Source organism: Vicugna pacos, chromosome 9, assembly GCF_048564905.1.
Source record: "Vicugna pacos chromosome 9, VicPac4, whole genome shotgun sequence".
Classification (NCBI taxonomy): domain Eukaryota; kingdom Metazoa; phylum Chordata; class Mammalia; order Artiodactyla; family Camelidae; genus Vicugna; species Vicugna pacos.
The window spans coordinates 9,658,140-9,676,837 of record NC_132995.1 but is presented as its reverse complement, the minus strand read 5'-3'; the positions used below and the strand labels follow the sequence as shown (position 1 = coordinate 9,676,837).

The 18,698-nt window shown below is 44.6% G+C and overlaps 2 protein-coding genes across 2 annotated transcripts in view; one reads left to right on the top strand and one right to left on the bottom strand.

Annotated features, from left to right (window-relative positions):
• ZNF233 (zinc finger protein 233) overlaps positions 1–10,240 on the top strand; it is a 36,185-nt gene extending 25,945 nt beyond the window's left edge. The window contains 1 exon segment of the mRNA XM_031681870.2: positions 5,990–10,240. The gene's annotated coding sequence lies outside the window, so the exon portion shown is untranslated.
• ZNF235 (zinc finger protein 235) lies at positions 11–18,208 on the bottom strand. The gene is made up of 5 exons (XM_006208584.4): positions 18,181–18,208; positions 16,673–16,851; positions 13,784–13,910; positions 13,102–13,185; positions 11–3,980 (listed from the first exon to the last, which is right to left on the bottom strand). The coding sequence occupies exons 2-5, from the start codon at positions 16,685–16,687 to the stop codon at positions 2,014–2,016; spliced, it is 2,193 nt and encodes a 730-aa protein (XP_006208646.2). The 5' UTR covers positions 16,688–16,851; positions 18,181–18,208; the 3' UTR covers positions 11–2,013.
• Between the last annotated feature and the right edge of the window lie 490 nt (positions 18,209–18,698).

Sequence of the window (18,698 nt, the reverse complement as noted above, 5' to 3'; positions counted from 1 at the left end):
GTTCTGGGTATCTACCAATGTCAGTAACTTTGAACTTACCTTTTATCATTTGATTCTGCATAGTATTCCACTGAATGGATAAAGCCATAACTTGTTTTGTCAGATCCAACTGGTTAATGCAAAGTGTGCTAAGACCAATAATGCAGTGATGAACATCCTTTTATGTATATCCACAACACGTTTACATGCCATGAGATAAAGCAGTAAAATTTAGCTGTAAGGGATTTTCATTTAGTTAGTAATTTTGCTTGTTTTATTGCTTTGGTGAAATTGATAATGGTCACTGTTAAGTAATTTTTCAAAAAAGTAAAGTAAAAGGGGAGGGTATAGCTCAGTGGTAGAGCACATGCTTAGCATCCATGAGGTCCTGGGTTCAATCCACAGTACCTACTCTAAATAATAAGTAAACCTAATCACCCCATCCCCCAAAAAAGTAAAGAAAAATCATCCCAACCCTCTGCCGGCGTAAACCAGGCAGCTTATTCATCAGCATCCTTCCACGTGCTCTGTGCACATAGCCATGTCTCTAGGGACACACGCCTTTATTACTGGGAGCAGACCAGGAAGGCGTTAACCTAGTTTTCTCACGACAGTACTTTTCCTGTCTTCATACAGCTATATTATATTTCTTACGTCTGTATATTATTAGAATATATTTAAATATTTTGCTGGTGCTTTTTTTTGAATTTATATAAACATTTTTGTGTACGATCTTTCTTACTTTTGCAATAATCTTCTAAACAAAACCACTAGTGCTAGGATTTGCCAGGTCAGAGTATTCTGATACATCTTGACCAGCTAATGTGGTTCACTCCTACTGAGGGAAGGTGAACACAGAGTGCTGTGTATGTATGTGGCAGTTAATCTAAATTGCTAATGTTAATGAAATCGCAATCAAAATTCAACAGGTTTCTTGTCTACTCTACTCCATTTTTTTGTGGGGGGGGGACACAATGGAGGTGGAATGTGACAAAATTAATATGCTTAATTTCCGCTAAAGCCCCCGACTGAGTATGTCTCGATGAAGGGCTGGGGTAGAGAAGGCCTGTGATGTGGCCTGAATGGAAATAGTGGGAGGAAACCAATGGCTAACAATTCGAGTTTACTAGGAAAATTTCTGTCATTAGTAACTCAGAGTTACAGGCAACCCTAATTAATGAACTAAGGTTTGAAATTGCCAGTCATATAAACTGCAGTGTGTTGTTACCAGATTAATTTTTAAAAACTAGTGTTTTTCAGTCTATAAAATACAAACTAACACTACTGTTACACCACACACAGTGGATGATACTGGACCTATAACTGAAGCTGGATGGAGGATGGGAGTCAGTCCCGAGTCTTGTCCACATCTGCTCTGTGGTGGTTGGCAGTATTTATTACGTGATTCTCTGTACTTCAGTTCACGTTTCCTGAAATTAATCTTATTAAGGCGACTTGAAGGATTCCTTGTCTATTATGAATCTGGGGTAGGGAGTTGATGAGAACTTAAAAATATCTGTGCTAATTAGAAGGACTTTCTCCACTTGGTTCAGTAATTGCCGGCACCTGTTAGGAGCCAAACACAGTTGTACACGGTAGAGATACAGGGGTGGAACACACTCCTCCCCCCACAGAGGTTACGCTGCAGCTGACGTCAGTTTGGCTTGTCCATCGTTACACTTCTGTTACAGTCCTGCCCGTGACCTTCACTTATACGCCTTCTTCTCCTGGGGAGACCCCAGTGAGTCTTCTCTTGTGTGGCATCTTGAGAATTGGGACATTCAGAACTCTTAACCACTGACCATATTTATAGAATAGGTTCTCTCTCATCTGTGAAAGCTGATGTCTGCCAAGAATTCACCTCCCAACTGAATCCTTAAAACACAACGTTTGTTTCATAATAGAATTTATTTCCCATGAAGATTCCCTTAAGTGTCTGAGTTCTGAAGGAATTTCCCACAGTTACCAGCGTGGATGTCCCAGTGGAGATGCAGAAGGGAACTCTCACTGAAGGCTCTTCCCTGCCTCACATTTCTATAGATTGCCTCCGGTGTGGACCCTCTGATGGTATACAAGATGTGATCTCTGGCTGAAGCCCTTACAACATATACTACAGATGTACGGTCTCTCTCCAGTGTGGACCCTCTGATGCGTGTGGAAATGCGAGGCCTGGCTGAAGCCCTTGCCGCACTGCTGACATGTATAGGGTTTCTCTCCAGTGTGGACCCTCTGGTGAGCACTGAGCCCCGCGCTCCAGCTGAATTCCTTCCCACACTCCTCACATTTGAATGGTTTCTCTCCCGTGTGAAGGATCTGATGGACTTGAAGATTTGACCTCTGGCTGAAGGCCTTACCGCATGTAGCACACTTATATGGTTTCTCTCCGGTGTGGACCCTCTGGTGGGCTTGAAGATGGGAGGCCTGACTGAACCGCTTCTGACATGCCTCACATTTGAATGGTTTCTCCCCGGTGTGGACACTCTGATGGGCTTGAAGGTTGGAGGCCTGGCTGAAGCCCTTCCCACACTCCTCACATTTGTAGGGCTTCTCCCCCGTGTGGACCCTGTGGTGGTTGTGAAGATTCAAGCTCCAGTTGAAGCGCTTCCCACACACCTCACACTTGTATGGTTTCTCCCCAGTGTGGACCCTCTGGTGGGCTTGGAAATAGGAACTCTGACTGAAGCCTTTCCCACACACGTTGCATCGAAATGGCTTCTCTCCCGTGTGAACCCTCTGATGGCTCTGGAAACTTGAGGCTGAACTAAAGCCCTTCCCGCACTCCTCACACTTGTAGGGCTTCTCCCCCGTGTGGACACGCTGATGGCTGTGAAGATTAAAGCTCAGACTGAAACACTTGCCACACTCCTCGCATCTGTACGGCTTCTCCTCCGTGTGGACTCTCTGGTGGGTGTGGAGATTGGAGCTGCAGCTGAAGCGTTTGCCGCAGTCTGCACACCTGTATGGCTTCTCTCCCGTGTGGATTCTCTCGTGGGCCTGCAGGTGGGATCTCTGGGTAAAGCCCTTCCCGCAGACCTCGCATTTGTACGGCTTCTCCCCGGTGTGGACTCTGCAGTGAATGTTCAGATCGGTGCTTCGACTGAAGCCCTTCCCACAGCTCTCACACCTGTAGGGCTTCTCCCCCGTGTGGACAGGCAGGTGGGCGTACAGGTGTGATGTCTGGTTGAAGCTCTTCCCGCACTCGTGGCACGAGTAGGGCTTCTCCCCCGTGTGCACCCGCTGATGAGTCTGCAGGTTGGAGCTCTGGCTGAAGCCCTTCCCACACTCGTGACACCAGTACCGTTTTGTCCCTGGTTGAATGGGAACAGCGGAGCCATACCTGGCGTCCTTCTCACGGGTTCCACACGTACGGGACTCCTTGCCTGAGCAGACCTGCTGATGGAGTTCAAGATGGAAGCCGTCACTGAATTCGTTTCCACGTTTATTATTACACTGGGAGGTTTTCTGTGTGGTCTGAGTCACACTGAGCCGGGCAAGAGGTGATGCCTTCAAGATGTCTTCACCACGCTCTCTGTTGCCATGACCTTGCTCTCTTTTGTGCACTGTATCATCCTCGTGGTGGTGGGAAATACAACTGAAAATGTCAATGTCACTGCAAGGAGCAAACATAAATAATTTGTGTTTCATCAGAGTCTGCTGACAGCTCCGCTGATAATTCTGTGCCTCGTTCAGGTAGAGTTTATGCCAGGAATTCTGAGCTCTCCCAGATGGAAAGCCTTGATTTTCAGTAACATTGGAATGATCCTCTATAAGACTGATGACACAGCTGTCTTCCACATGAGCCTGAAGGGAGACTCCCACAGAAGGGTTACATGGTTTGGGGGACTCAGAACTCTCTTCTTGGATATTTAGCCCAGAGTCTTGACTTTGGGTTAATTTGCTCATGACATGTCTCTTGATTTGCCAGCATGAAAGCTCTCCTAGAGAGAGGCACCTTACTCCTGTTTCATGAAGAGGTTCCATCTCACTGTGACTCCTGACTCCTGAAAGGAAAACAAAAATAAGAAATTAAGGACAGAGTGACCTCAGCAAGACGGTAGATGAGGCGTTCCAAGCCCTTGCTTCCCTGTGGAAACATTAAAAAAACGACGACAAACAGACATCACTTCATTACAGTTCTGAGAAACAGCCCCAGGTCTACAGCAACCAAGACAGCATCAAATCAAGAAAAGCCAGACTTAAAAAGGTATGAGATTTGGGATCAGCCCAGAATGAGTCTGCTCATATCGTTGGCAGATCTCTTAGGAGTGCAGCTGCAGGAAAGCCCAAGGGCCTGGGCCAGAAAGCATCAGCTGGAAGCCAGTAGGTATGTGAAAGCGTAATAGTAAAACATGTGATTTACCTCGAAGAGTGCAGAAAGGGACGAAAATATGAACAAAATCGATGAGAACCTCCCCCAACAAAAGTAAATGCAAGTACACCTGTTTCAGTAACTGTATTACATGGGTGTGGACGCCCCTAAAATCAAAAGGCAGAGATTGGCAGAGGATGTAAAAAGCAAGATCCAACTACATGCCGTCAACAAGGGACGTATTTTAAATAATTAAAAGAAAAAGGACAGGAAAAGACATCATGCAAAGCCTAAGAAAGCTTGGATGGCCAAACTAAATTACCAGACAAAAAGACTTCACAAAATAGAGCCTGATTAGCTACAAGGGCATCACATGACACAAGGGTCAACGGAGTGAACAGATGTAACAACTACATAGGTGTCTGCGTCTCATAAAAGCTCCAAAATATACGTAACAAAGACAGAGGGAACTGAGAAATGGACAAATCTAGGGTCAGACATCTTAAAACATGTCTCTGTTCTTTGAAAGAACAATTAGACCATTAAAAAAAATCGGTAAAGCCACACGAGGTCTGAACCATTAATCACTTGAACCAGAATGAAACTTACAGATTGACCACTGCACCCAACTGCAGCACTCACATTTTCTTTTTCCAAACACACATGCAACATCCTTTGAGATAAACCAGACCAGACTCAGAGCTAGAAGACAAGTTTCAAAAGACTTCAAAAGGCTGGAATAGTAAAGCTCGCAGCAGAATTAAATTCAAAACCAGTATCTGAAAAAGCCCTAACTATATGGACATCAGCACACCCACACGTCAAATAAACCCCACAGGAGATTAGAAAATGTTTTGAATTAATAAAGGAAAATAACATCACAATTTCTGGCATGCAGTTAAACCACACTCAGATTACTTATAGCTTTAAATGTTAGAAAACAAGAAAAGTCTAAAATCAATGGCCTGAAGTTCCATCTCAAGCCATAAGAGGACATTAAAAAGGAAGGAAATAAACTGAAAAGCAATTAAAGAGAAACAAACAAGGTTTAAAAAAAAATCAAGGAAACCAAAAGCTGAGTCTTTGAAAAAGAATTAATAAAAATGATAAACCGCTAGACTAATCCGGAAAAAAGAGGAAAGACAAATATTACCAACAAGGCATGAAAGATGGGCAGAGAAAATCTGTAGATATGTACAAAAATGCTTTTAGAAGAGGTGAATATAGGAATGCAGGCTACAAGATGGATGTATAAAAATCGACTGTATTCCTATATAGTAGAAGCAAAAAATTGAAAAATAAAAAACAATTCCACTTATATAGCATCAAACAATAAAACACTTCTGAAAATTGAAGACATGTAGTTCCTATAAACTACACACGATAAAGCGTGACACTGAGACTTAGAATACACGTTTGGGCTTCCTCCGTGGTTCCTGGCTCAGCTCCCCATGCCCTCGCGGTTTCCTAAAGGAGGAGAGCAATGGAAGCATCTTCTGTTACATGATTTGGTCATTTGTCCTCGGTTCCTGAAACGGCATCAGAGCCCTAACGGTGAAATGGGCATTTTGTTCTTCACAATAAGCCCGGGACGCTGATTGATTCATGCATCAACAAATAAACCCTGTCTTTATTAGATCTTCTGAATTAGATCTTTGTTAGATCTTCAGATTTACTCTGTTGAATTTTATTCTTTAACAGACCGCACGAGGAGATCCCAAATCAGAACTTCGAAGGCAGCTGGGGACAAGGAGAAACATGGGCCTGGCGCCTGGAGAACCATTCTGAGTTCACTGTCTTTCTCACCATTTCTGAGGGCCGCTGGTATGTGGGACAGGTGTTCCAGAAACTGCATGATACGTCCTGGCATAAAACGTTGTCTGTCATCAAAACTGAGGCTCACACTAAAAGGACTGAACCTGAGTGTCAGGGAAACACCCTCGCTGACTTCCATGCAGAGGCAGCCACACAGAGTTTATAAAGAAGGTGGCCCGTGCAGATGGAGTCCATTCTGCTGTTGCAAAAGAATGACCCCTCAATGCCAGACTTTTGCCACCGTGATGTCCTTGTAACCTGACAACAGCCTGCTCCTGAATCAGAGAAACAAATGGGTGAACAGCTGTAAACTTCACAGGCGGGACTCTAAGGAACCCAAGATGGCCACCTGGTTCTTTTGCTGGCAAACCCCATTTTCTGGTTTCTGCATTCTTTCACCCACCAGCGTACATTTAGGAAGAACTTTTTGCCCCAGAGGCCTCAGATCTCCTCTTTCTGGACCCTCTGAGCACCTGCAGCTGGACTTCATTCAGCTGCCTGGACTCACGGCGGGCTGTCAGCATGCACGTGTGTTTTCCAGACGCGTCAGGGCCTTGCCCTGCTGTAAGACCAGTGCCCTCACAGTGGCCAGGAAACCGTTAAAGCATGTGTTTCCTGCTTGGGTACTCCTTCCACAATCTCCACGGATCGACCCACCTCACTAGGCAAATCACACAAGCCTTAATGAAAACATTGCAGACTTCTGGAGTGACCCCTGCCCTCTCAGCCTCCACCATCAGGCAAGGCCGAGAGAACTCGCGGGCCTACCTGAACTGAGGAGGATGCTCTCATGTTTTCGTTTTCCAGGTTTAAGGAGACCTCTTCTCTTACGTTAGCTATGACTTACAGCAGTTTGGTAAAATGTACCTTTCGTGAGCTAAGACGAAACATCTACTTTTTCTCCCTACCTGATCCTTCCAGAATGCAGAAAGCCTCCGTGAGTAGTCTTACCTTCATGATAATGTGTTTGTTTGCATACTTTCAGTGTCCTATTTGAGGGAGATGTGCGTAGACTCAGCTGTGAACAGGCAGCTTCAAGGAACCGCTTGGAAAAATCGACCTGGTACTTTGCTTACAGGGTTCTGGCGAAGCAGTCTTAGAAAAGAATTTATACGATCGGTCATGTTCTGGCTGTTATTATAAATAACAAGGTCAAGTTTAATGCAAACAAATGAGTTTTACTGCAATTATCTCTGGTTAAAAAAAGGGGGGGAGTTAATTGTAGAGGAAAAAAAATTATGTTTGCTCCTTTTTAGAGATTAGGTTCTAGGCCTGTTAACTGCCTTGGAGGTTTTGTTGCATACCTGTAAACTGTACTGGATCCTGAATTTTTCCACTGTCCCCAAGTATCTGGCTCTCCTCCCCTCCGATTTGGAATCACTGAGCATGTAGGCAGCCACCGAGCCCTGTTGGAAGGGACCTCACCCAGTGCTCCCGCCCACCCACACCGCTGTACAACCAGAAGGGACTGGACCCTGTGTGTACATCCCACAACTAAAGTGACACCCCACCTGCCACCAGGTCCTGCGCAGACGCCGAGGCCTGCCCACCGAGTTGGCGGGGGAGAGAAGGAGCTGACATCAAGGTAGATGGCTTCCGTCCAAGATGCCAGACCAAAACTTTATACTTCACACATGAAACCCTTTTTCCTTTTCTTTCCCTCCCTCTGGCCCTGGCCTGGAGAGGTTACACCCTCATCTGCATCCCCCAGGCCACTGCTAAGGTGGGTAATGCCTGGAATTTAGAGTAACTTTCATTTCAGGCTGGGAGAAAATCTAACGGACCCTTGGCTTGAGGAGGCACATGCAACAATTCTTACAGACGAATCCATCACAGTGCCACCTTTGTGGAAGTAGTTGGTGCTCCGACGGGATTCATCTTTGTCTGTGGTGGTGTTCATTCTCCCGGGGCCTCTGAATGATGGCTGGTGCCCAGCTGGGCAGTGCCTCTTGGGTTATCTAACCGTGTCCCTAACTGTTCTAGAAAGGACCTGCCATAGGAGGCTTTTCACGATTCAGGGTTCACATCCTTTGGCTGGGCCCTACTGTCCTGATGACGAACAGATGTAATTGAGACCATGATCAGAAACCTCTCCTTAATGTGGATTCTCCCCCAGGTCCTTCAGAAAGCATCCAGTCCTTATAACACTTTGAGTATAGCTTAGTGAGACTCATTTCATACTTCTGGGCTTCAGAACTGTAAGACAATAAACTTGTGTTGTTTAAAAAAAAAAAAAGGGAAACCTCTTCTTATTTTTAGTTTTTTTTTTTAGTGAGGGTGGGAGGTGTATAATTAGGTTTGTTTATTTTTAATGGAGGCACTGGGGATTGAACCCAGGGCCTTGTGCATGCTAGGCACTCACTCGACCACTGAGCTCTACCCTCCCCACCTTCTCCTTAACTCTTGAAGAAACTGTAGGTTCCCTTGCTAAGACATCAGCTGCCCAGCAGAAACATCTGGACCCTCTGGCCAAGGTGGTTCTTGCTAATAGGATGGCCCTTGACTATCTTATGGCTGAAAGAGGAGGTGTCTGTGCGTGGCCAGCACCACCCGCTGGACCTGGGTTAACACTTCTGGCCAAGTTGAAACTCAGTTACATAGGATCACTGAGGAGGCCACTTGGCTTAAGAAGATGACTCCTTCAATGGGGGGTCTTTCTTTGATTCACTTGGTTTTGATTGGTTTGGGTCCTGCTTTTAGTTATTAAAATCCCTATGGCTTGTGGAATTCTCTCAAAAGCTTTAAATGCACGTTCACAGCTGCTAACAGCCAAGCAAATGATTTCCCTAGACTAGAACAGCATCAGAAAAGGAACAAAGAGAATGACCGACTGAAGGACTGCAAACCTGGGACCGTGACCCGTGAGCCTCACGGGGAGGAAATAAAAGCATGACCTACAGGTCCCTTTGCCAAGAACCAGCAAAGCCGCAGGAATCACAGAGCCGCAGCTGAGGGCAGCGCCAATGCCTTACGTTTTGAGAGTCTGATTAAAAGGGAGGAAACGTTAAGAAATAACCAGCCCCCAATGGGGTCATTTACCCCCATGATGGCAAACCAAGATGGAACTGCGGTTTCAACCTCTCCCAAGAATGTGGCCTTGAAGCAGACAGTGTGAAACTTCCTGGCCAGTGTTAGTGAGGTACTCTGCATCTGAAGACTCCCTAAAAAGATGGCCTGGCCTGAAAGAATTATTTCTTTTCTTTTACTAACAACTTCCTTGCCCCATCCTCCTTCTGCCTGTAGAAACCTTCCCTTTTGTACACCTCCTTGGGGCGCCCTTCCAATTGCTCGGGGGAATGCTGCTCTATTCAAGAATCGCTTGATAAGGCCAATTTTTAATATATATATATATATATATATATATATAAAAGTAAGGTACCAACATGAATTCTGTAGTTGTGACAAATTTACCATGTAAGGTGTAAGGTCATGTAAGGTGTTAAAAATGGGCCCTGGGGGAAACCAGGTGAAGAGTGTAAGGGAACTCTTTACACTATGTATGTAACAGTCCTCTAACTCTGAACTTATAAGTTAGTTTATTTTCAAAAGGGTGAATTTTACTATATGTAAATTGTTTCTCAATAAGGCAGACTGAAAAGCATTTGTGACTAGTGCACAAATCTTGGTTTCTAATACCATTCTCCGCTAAAAGGAACCAGAGTCCTTGGACAAATGGCCGAGTCTAAGGCTGGGCAAGAAAAATACCAGATGAAGTGGAGCGTCTGGTAGAGTCAGAAGGGAAGGAAATGCTCCCAAAACTTAAGGGTGGGGCCGGGGCAACGGGAGAGAGGAGCCAATTGTTAAGAGCTCCCAACCGTCAAAGCAGGAAGACTTTGACAGCGAAATAAACAAGGCCACGTTGGACTGAACCCAAAGTAAAGATAAATATACGTGAGTCTACGCTGATCACAGAATAGGCATTAGGTGAGTTCTCGGGGGCAGATACTCAAGTACCTGTGGGTGACATGGCAAACTCCAGCAAGAACAAAAGTGAGAGGGCTGACAACACAGGAATGGCAGGGAGGTGAGGACGGTTGAGATGAAACCAATGTGTATTGACTACAGTGTACGATTTTCATGACTTGTGTATTTTAATGTTTCCAAAATAAAACCCTTTAAAGCCATGGAAAGACCAGATCGTCCAGATTGTGTGTGTGTGTGTGTGTGTGTGTGTGTGTGTGTTTTTACAGACGGGAGCCCGTTAAATCATTTTTATCGTGGATGCCCCCAGTGTGGTGCTTTGTTACACGGTTATCTGCATGCAGCATGTACACAAAAAGTAACTGATTTTCTATGCTGTACATGTTGTTTTGAAATTCTACTTCTGTAGTAGAGGCTGCACTTGCAGGAAAACAGCAAAATGGCATTTCCATGAACATAATAACAGGTTTAAATCAGTGGTTTTACTAAGAGCAAACGGGCTTTAAAATCAAGATTTAAAATCCCGACTCACCCACTTAACAAGCTGCGTGACATTTTTCTAAGGTATGTTTCATCTCATAAATGACATGATGACATTGCCGGGGTGGTCAGGACTATTGCAAGGGTTAAATGCATATAAAGTAATTCTTATGATAAATGAGTTAAGAGTGTTACCAAATTAAGCAGATTACACTTGAACGTACTCGAAGTTGCAAAAGGTTCATTTTGGTAACTACTTCTCTTGTCCTATACAGATTCAGCTTATCTACACAGCTGGATCTGTGACTTCCATAAATGTCATATTTGAAATTTCTACTAGAAAACTCCACATAGGGATTGTTTAAGTATTCGAGGAGAGGGCAGAGAGGACAGAATGAATGGGTGAGAAGGTGACGGTCTGGCTAGGAATATAGATTCCACACACAAAAAACTGTTAAAGCCAATAAATGAATCCAGCAAAGTTGTAGGACACAACATAGACATTAAAAAATAGTTGCATTTCCATAGTTGCACTTCCATATACACAATGAACCAATTTGCAAACGAAATTACGAAAACAATTCCATTTACAACAGCATCAAAAATAAAATACTTAGGAATTAACCAAAGAGGTGAAAGATGTGTACACCAAAAACTATAAAACACTGATAAAAGAAATTAAAGACACTGAAAAATGGAATGACATTTCACATTCATGGATTGAGAGATGTAATGTTGAGAGATTTCATATTGTTTTGCCAACACTACCCAAAGGGATCTACAGAGTCACTGTAATCTCTATCAAAATCCCAACACAGAGAAAGGAAAAGCCATCCCAAAATTCACATGGAAACTTGAGGGGACTCAAATAGCCAAAACAATCTTGAAAAATTTGAAAAAAGTTGGTGGACTCCCACCCTAATTTTAAAACTTACCCTAAAGCTATAGTAATCAAAACAGTGCAGTACTAGGATAAAGACAGACATACATACAGACCAAGGGAATAAACCAAACGGCCCAGAAATAAACTACTGAGTATACAGTCAAACGATTTCTGACAAGGGTGCCAAGACCACTCAATGGGGAAAGGACTGTCTTTTCAATAAATGGTTCTGGGAACACTGGATATTCACACTGTAAAAGAATGAAGCTGGACGCTTCCTCACACCATATACAAAAGTCAACTCAAAATGCATCAAAGATCTAAATGTAAGAGCTAAAACTTTAAAACTCCTAGAAGAAAACAGAGTAAAAGCTACATTACATTGGATTTGGCAATGATTTCTTAGGACACCAAAGGCACAAGCAACCAAAAAAAAAAAAAACCAAAAAACAATTCTTAGATAGGACACCAAAGGCACAGGCAACCAAAAAAAAAAAAAAAAAAAAACCAAAAAACAAATTTGACTTCATGAAAATTAAAAACTTGTGCATCAAAAAGACTCACTCAACAAAGTAAAAAGGCTACACATGGAAAGAGAAAATACTTGCAAATCATGTAACTGATACGTGATTAATACTCAAAATATACAAAGAACTCTGAAAAACAACAAACACTCTGATTCAAAAATGAGCAAAAGACTTACGTAGACATTTCTCCAAAGAAGATATACCCAGTGGCCAATAAAAGATGCAAAACATCACTAAATCGTTAGAGAAATGCAAGTCAAAAACAATGTGTACCACTTCACTCTCATTAAAATAGGTATTATAAAAACAAACAAAATAACCAGTATCGGTGAGGATGCTGCAAATTGGAACCCTTCCGCACTGCTGGTGGGAGTGGAAGATGGCGCAGCTGGTATGGAAACCAGTATAGTGGTTCCCTAAACACTGAGTAACAGAATTACCACATGCTCCAGCGTTTCTACTCCAGGTATATACACAAAAGAACGGAAAGCAGGGACTTAAATAGGTGTCTGTACACAGCACAGATGCTCACAGCAGCGTGAGTCACAATAACCAAAAGACGCAAACGACCCAAATGTCACCAGTGGATGAATGAAGCAAATGTGGTGTATATATACAATGTGGTCGTTATTCAGCCTTAAAAAAGAAGGAAATTCTGACATGTGCTCCAACATGGATGAACCCTGAAGACATCATGCTAAGTGAAGTAAGCCAGACACAGAAGGACAAATACTGTATGGTTCCTTTTATGGGAGGTACATGGAATAGTCAAAATTCAGAGACAGAAGGTGGGACAGTGGTTACTGGGGACTGAGGGTAAGGCGAGGATGGGGAGTTGTTGAATGGGGACAGTTTCAGTTTGGGATAGTGAAAAAGTTCTGGGGGGAAACAGTGCTGAAGGTTGCACAACAATGTGAATGTAGTTCATGCTACTGAACTTGCAGTTAAAATGATACATTTTATGTATATTTTGCCACAATTAAAAACTTATATATACTAATAAGTCTGGAGGGATGGTACTTAAGACACAAATTCAGGTAAATGGAGAGTGAAGGGTGGGTGGTATTTTAAAAGGACTGGTCGGAAACAGCCTTGGGTGAAAGGACTTCTGAGCAGAGACAGGAATGAAGAAGAAAGAGGGGTGGGAGGTGTGTGGGAGAGCCACGTTCCAGCCAGAGAATGCCTACCTCCCTGAGTCTGGATCTCTGTCATCCAAAGCTTTTCCTCTCTCTCCAGCTGGGCTATCATCTCTGGTTTGGAGGACTGGTGCCCTGCGAAAACATTAAAGGAAGAAAGCACTGAACAGTTTTGGTCCCAGTCCCATGGTGTGAGGCTTCGCGCCTCCCCCAAAGTTCACCAAGCATTTCTGATCAGATCCAGCATAAGGAATATACGTTGTTAGAAATGCATGACTACTGCATGGAAATGACTGAAGTAAAAGATTAAATGAACTGCTTCCAGACAGCCTGTTTCCATCACGGCCTTTGCGGTCTCACGCTCCTCGCGGTAACAGCTGCAGCAGTCACTACGACCTGCACCATTCATCGCTACTGTATTCTACATTTTTACTACAGGAATGCTGATGCAGCTTACTGATTTCATGACCCACAAATTTAAGTTCAACTGTTTATAGTTCATTTATGAAAGGCAAATGTTTCCCTTGGAACAAAGACTAGAAACATCTTGTCTCTGTGCTCCAAAGGGACTGGAAAACTCTGATCTATAAGAAGCCCTAAAGCCGTGAAGTCACAGGCTGAGGCCAGGGATCCTAAAGCGCGTGAGACGGTCCCCACAACAAAGAAATCATCTGGCCCCAAATGTCAGCAGTGCCGAGGCTGAGAAACCCTGCTCAAGGGCGCCCATCCTCACCTACAGAGACCACGTTCCGGAAGTTCTCCAGCATCACATCTCGGTGCAGCTTCCTCTGGGCGGGGTCCAGCAGCCCCAGCTCCTCCTCCGTGAAGGTCACGGCCACGTCCTTGAACGTCACTGCCTCCTACAACATGAAACATGTGTAGCCTCAATCTTACAACCAACCTCCCCTGGGAGACGGCCAGCACTGACAAGGGGGAGGAGAGATGTGGGAAGCTCTTCCAGATTCTGAGCAACCTGAACGACTCGTTTTAGGAGACTGTCTCCTTTTCCCCTCCCACAGTCACACCAAAACTGCTGGGGGGGGGCATGTGTGTGGGGAGGTGGGGCCCGGAGGAAGGAACCCCCTCCCCCAATTTTTTTTAAACCCTGAGATACATGTAAAATAGTGCCCTGTATAGAGCTGCATCTCAGAACTGTCACTGCCACTGTTAAATCACGGCGGACGTGCATTTTACAGTTGGGCTGAAAGTGCCAGATTTTGTGGGAAATGCTGAGTTAGTTTAGCCCCACAGACGGGCACTCCTCCGCGCCCAGCTCCTCCCCCGCCGGGCGGTACCGCTGTTCTGTCGGTGCTGCCGATCTGACCGGCCTTGGCGCCTCCACAGGCAGGTCCCTAGTTCATTGTCTCGGGAACTCGCCGTCTGTGTCGGTGGCAGCCTTCAGTGTCAAGGTGACGGGCACAGGCTCTGGAGACGAACTGCCTCCGTTCACAGGACTAGATCTCTGACCTTGGACAAGCCACCCAGCTTCTCAGCACCTGCCCATCTGACCAAGAGCGCAACATCCCAGGGTACCTGAAGGGATTCAGTGAGGCTGCTCAGCGGGGAGGGTAGCGCTCACTGGTAGAGCGCGTGCTAAGCCTGCAGGGGGACCTGGGTTCACTCCCCAGTGCCTCCATTAAATAAATAAATAACCCTAATTACCTCCCCCAACCAAAAAAAAAAAAAGAATGTTAATACTCAACAAATGCCAGTCACCACTGTTACTATTAATTTCATTATTCATGGCTGTATGGTCATTTCATGAAAGTGAAAAAACACATATTTAACGATGCCATTAAATTAAACAACAATGTAATACCTTAAGATTTTTAAACTATTAATAATGCTGCGAAAAACTTTTTTTCACACAGATTCGGCCAACTTGTCTGCTTATTTCCTTTGGGATAAGTTCCAAGAAGTGGCAACTGCATTGTCAACAAATATTTACCTTTGCTAGTAAAATGGCAATTTTCCCAATCAACTCTTCCAGTAACAGATTGGAAGTGTCCCTGATTCTCCATACTCTGGCCCAAACAGGGTATTATCTTCCTTCTTAAATCTTGGGTAATTTGGTAAGTGATAAAAACAGCTCTTTGGAGGGTGAGGGGTACAGCTCAGTGGTAGAGTGCATGCTTAGCATGCATGAGGTCCTGTCTTCAATCTCCAGGACCCCAGGACCTCCATTAATACACCAAAAAACAAAACAAAACAGAACAAAATTTTTAAAAAACAGCTCTTTCTAAAAATCCCCCCCCAAATCCCACTTATTTCACTTTCTCAAAACATCATCTTTTGATATTTACCCCCTCCCACACATACCGCTTGTTCATTTCCCTTGCTTGTAATCCTACTGAGGTGATCTCATGCATCAGTAAGAGTCCTGTGAGGAATACTAAGCCTTTACTAGCACGTATAAATCCCCACCCTCACGCCCCACCCTCACTCCTGTCTCCTGCGGGTCTCATGACTTTGTATACAGTGTTTTCCTTTATGAGAAGATTTATCTGAAGACCTTGCTCCTCTCTGATTTGCTTTGGCTGGAGTCTTGAGCCTCTATGTATCAAACAGCTAGTTAACACATCTGGCCAAAAAGAGACAGGCACTCAGAAAAGGAACCAGGTGAGCGGCAGTGCTATTCTCAGAATCCTCCGTCCACCAGCCATGCCAGGCACGCACACAACGTGGCCTCAGGTCCCCGCATGGAGTAGTCTCTTCTGCTGGGTCTCCCCATTTACCCTCACTGGACACCTGCAACTCCTGGCCCAGGCAACGGGAACTGTAGTGTGAGCTGGCCACTGAGTGGATTTTAGCAGGTATCTGAATGCTCACAAATCTGTTCATGTTAAAATGCACATAAGACCATCTCTGTCCTCACACAGATGTCCCTATTGCTGTTAGACTTTTAAAACTAAATGTGTACTTCTTTATACTAACATGTCGATGAATGAAACAGATACTTAACCATAATACATACATGGTTTAACTTAAAATCAAAGAATCTAGTTGTTCTTGTGTGAAAACAATGAAAATTATTTTTTTCCGAGTTCAGTATCAGTTGGATTGTTGCACCAAACCATACTTCAGACATTCTAGCCACAAAACGTGAGACTCCACATATGAGGAAACAATTGAGTTCCTAAAATTTTAAGAAGAAAATAGAACTCTCAAATTTCCTGTTTGGGAAGAAAGGTTTATATATGTAGGAAAACTGTCCTTGTAAACATATTAAAATGGTAAAATTCAGAAACCACATAAATATGGACAACAGGGGGACATATTGGTAAATCATGGAAAACGACAAGGCCATTTAACTTGTAGATGATATAAAATTCAGTTTTAAACATGCAAGATGGCACTGAAACGCTGATAACAGATCTACACGTGCAAACACAAAGGAATGAAAAGGAATGTGGGAAAATGAAAAGTGCTGCTCTGCAAACATGTTTATAATATGGGGACTGTTTTTACTTTAAAAAAAATCTATTAAGTTTCATGCTATTATTTGGAAAGAAACAAAAAGCGAGGGCTTTGGGTTCCCTCTTACCCTCCCTGAGCAGGAGGAAAATGTGTCCAGCTGTGAAATGAGATGTCATTGTAAGAAATAAAGGCCAACCCAACTTACCTGGAACTTGGTCATTTTTTTCCCTCGTCCTTCTGGTGGCAGGCAGGGCTCCGGGAAGACAAAACTGGGGAAGGGAAAGCTGAGATGAGAGAGATGCTGGAGATGTGCTAGCCCACACGGTACATCAGGTGAGCAGGAAGAAGGGCCCTTTTCTCTAGGCAACGCAGAGCCAACATAACCTAGTGAGAACAGAGGCTGAATTCAGCTTCCTTAGCTCATGAACAATCTATTAACAGCCCTAACCCAAGTGCTTCTTGGAGCTCCCAGGGTATTCCTGAGGCTGGTTATCAAGGAAACGAGAGACAGGACAACTTAACCGGGCCCAAACACCTGGGTTCAAATTCCGGCATTTCTCCTTAATTACTTTCTCCTTACTAGTAGCACGTTATTAACCTCCAGGTGCCTCAGTCACTTGTAAACGGGTGTAGTAATGCCGGTGTTCCCCGTTCCCTGCAGCTTCAGACAATGCTTGTCCTCTTATGAGTCCCAGAACTGCCTTTGCGAATATGCTTCACGAAAATGAATCTTAAGAAACACTGAATTCAGAGATGACTGCTCTGTCTCTTGAGTCACCCTTACTCTCAGAAACGTCAAATTCTGACCGGTTGTCTCACAGATAATTTGTGTTGCTGTTAATGAACGTTAAATTGCCGTGGATTTTTCCCCCCTTAAAAGGTGTAACTGCTTGCACATGTTATTAAGCTGGAAGAGCTTAAGATTTCTTCTCCCACTTGCATGAAGGTAAACAATGACCAATAAAAACCTAAGACTAAGAAATCGCGTAGCACTTAAATTAACACCACGAGGTTATTATACGATACTGAACATTCTTTATTAAGGCCTCACTACACTGCAGGCACTCTTGTAAAGCCGTGATCACGATGATTTCTCAGTCTGAAATAAACCACAGAGGACTTTTTCCACGATCCAGTTGAAGGTAACTCTCCTTCCTAAACAAAGGTCTAGAAAGAGTCCAGGAATCCAGGAATAGCCCCACATCAGTGACCAGGGGACAGTGGGGCTGTAGCTGGGGCTCCGACCCCATCCCGAGCTCGCAGGCGCTTCCCAACAGGACGCCAGAGTATTATACTAGAACCTATGATAACAGCCCACATTTTACTATGCACGAGGCACTATTTTTAAGCCTTTCATATATAGTCTCACTTAATTCTCAAAAGAACACCACTGGAGAGGAACTGACTGGAGGAAACTGAGGCAGGGAGAGACTAAGTAAGTCGCCTAATATTTCACTGCAAGAAGGACGCAGAGCTGGCTGGTCCTGGAGGAGGGCGCGGGGAGCGGAGAGCGCGGGAGATCCGCACACTCGATGCACGACGCCAGCCCGCCCCGACGCCGGAGGTCCGCCGGGGGGTGCACGCCGCCGCCGCGGCTCTCTCCCCGCCCTCCGCAGCTTCCCTTTCCCAGGGGCGAGGACCGGGGCTCCGCTGGCCCTACGCGGAGGCCGAAAAGGCTCGGAGAGATTGGAGGGACGCGCGGGGTTAACTCACCTCACTGGAAGCAATCGCAGTAGTGACCTAGCCTTCCTGGAGCGGAAGCGCCTCTGGCTACACACCGTTCCCGGACTACATTTCCCAGAATCCCCAAGAGGGTGCGCCTCCGCGTTAACATACCTCGGGGACTACATTTCCCAGGATGCAGTTCGCAGGAGCCTTGGCTTTGGTTTTGACTGTAGAGCTGGTTTGGTTTGAGAGTCACTTCTCCGGTGCTATTAATTGTCAGATTCTTTTTCGTTTTATTCATTTCTTGAAGCTCATGAGATAATAATGTAAGAAGATAGTTGTTTGGGTAACAACTCAATAATTGCGAATTTTAAAAAATGCGGCCGTATAAGAGAGAAAAGCGGGGCTTGCGCTACAAGTCAGTTAAAAGCCAAAAACTTTAGGGGCAAAGGGTAGACTAAAAAATGGGAAACATAAAAGTGATCTAGGCTGAGCTGAACTTAAGGAACACTGGATTTCAAACTTGTTTCGGATGCTGGCTCCCCAAATATCAGCAATAAAACCTG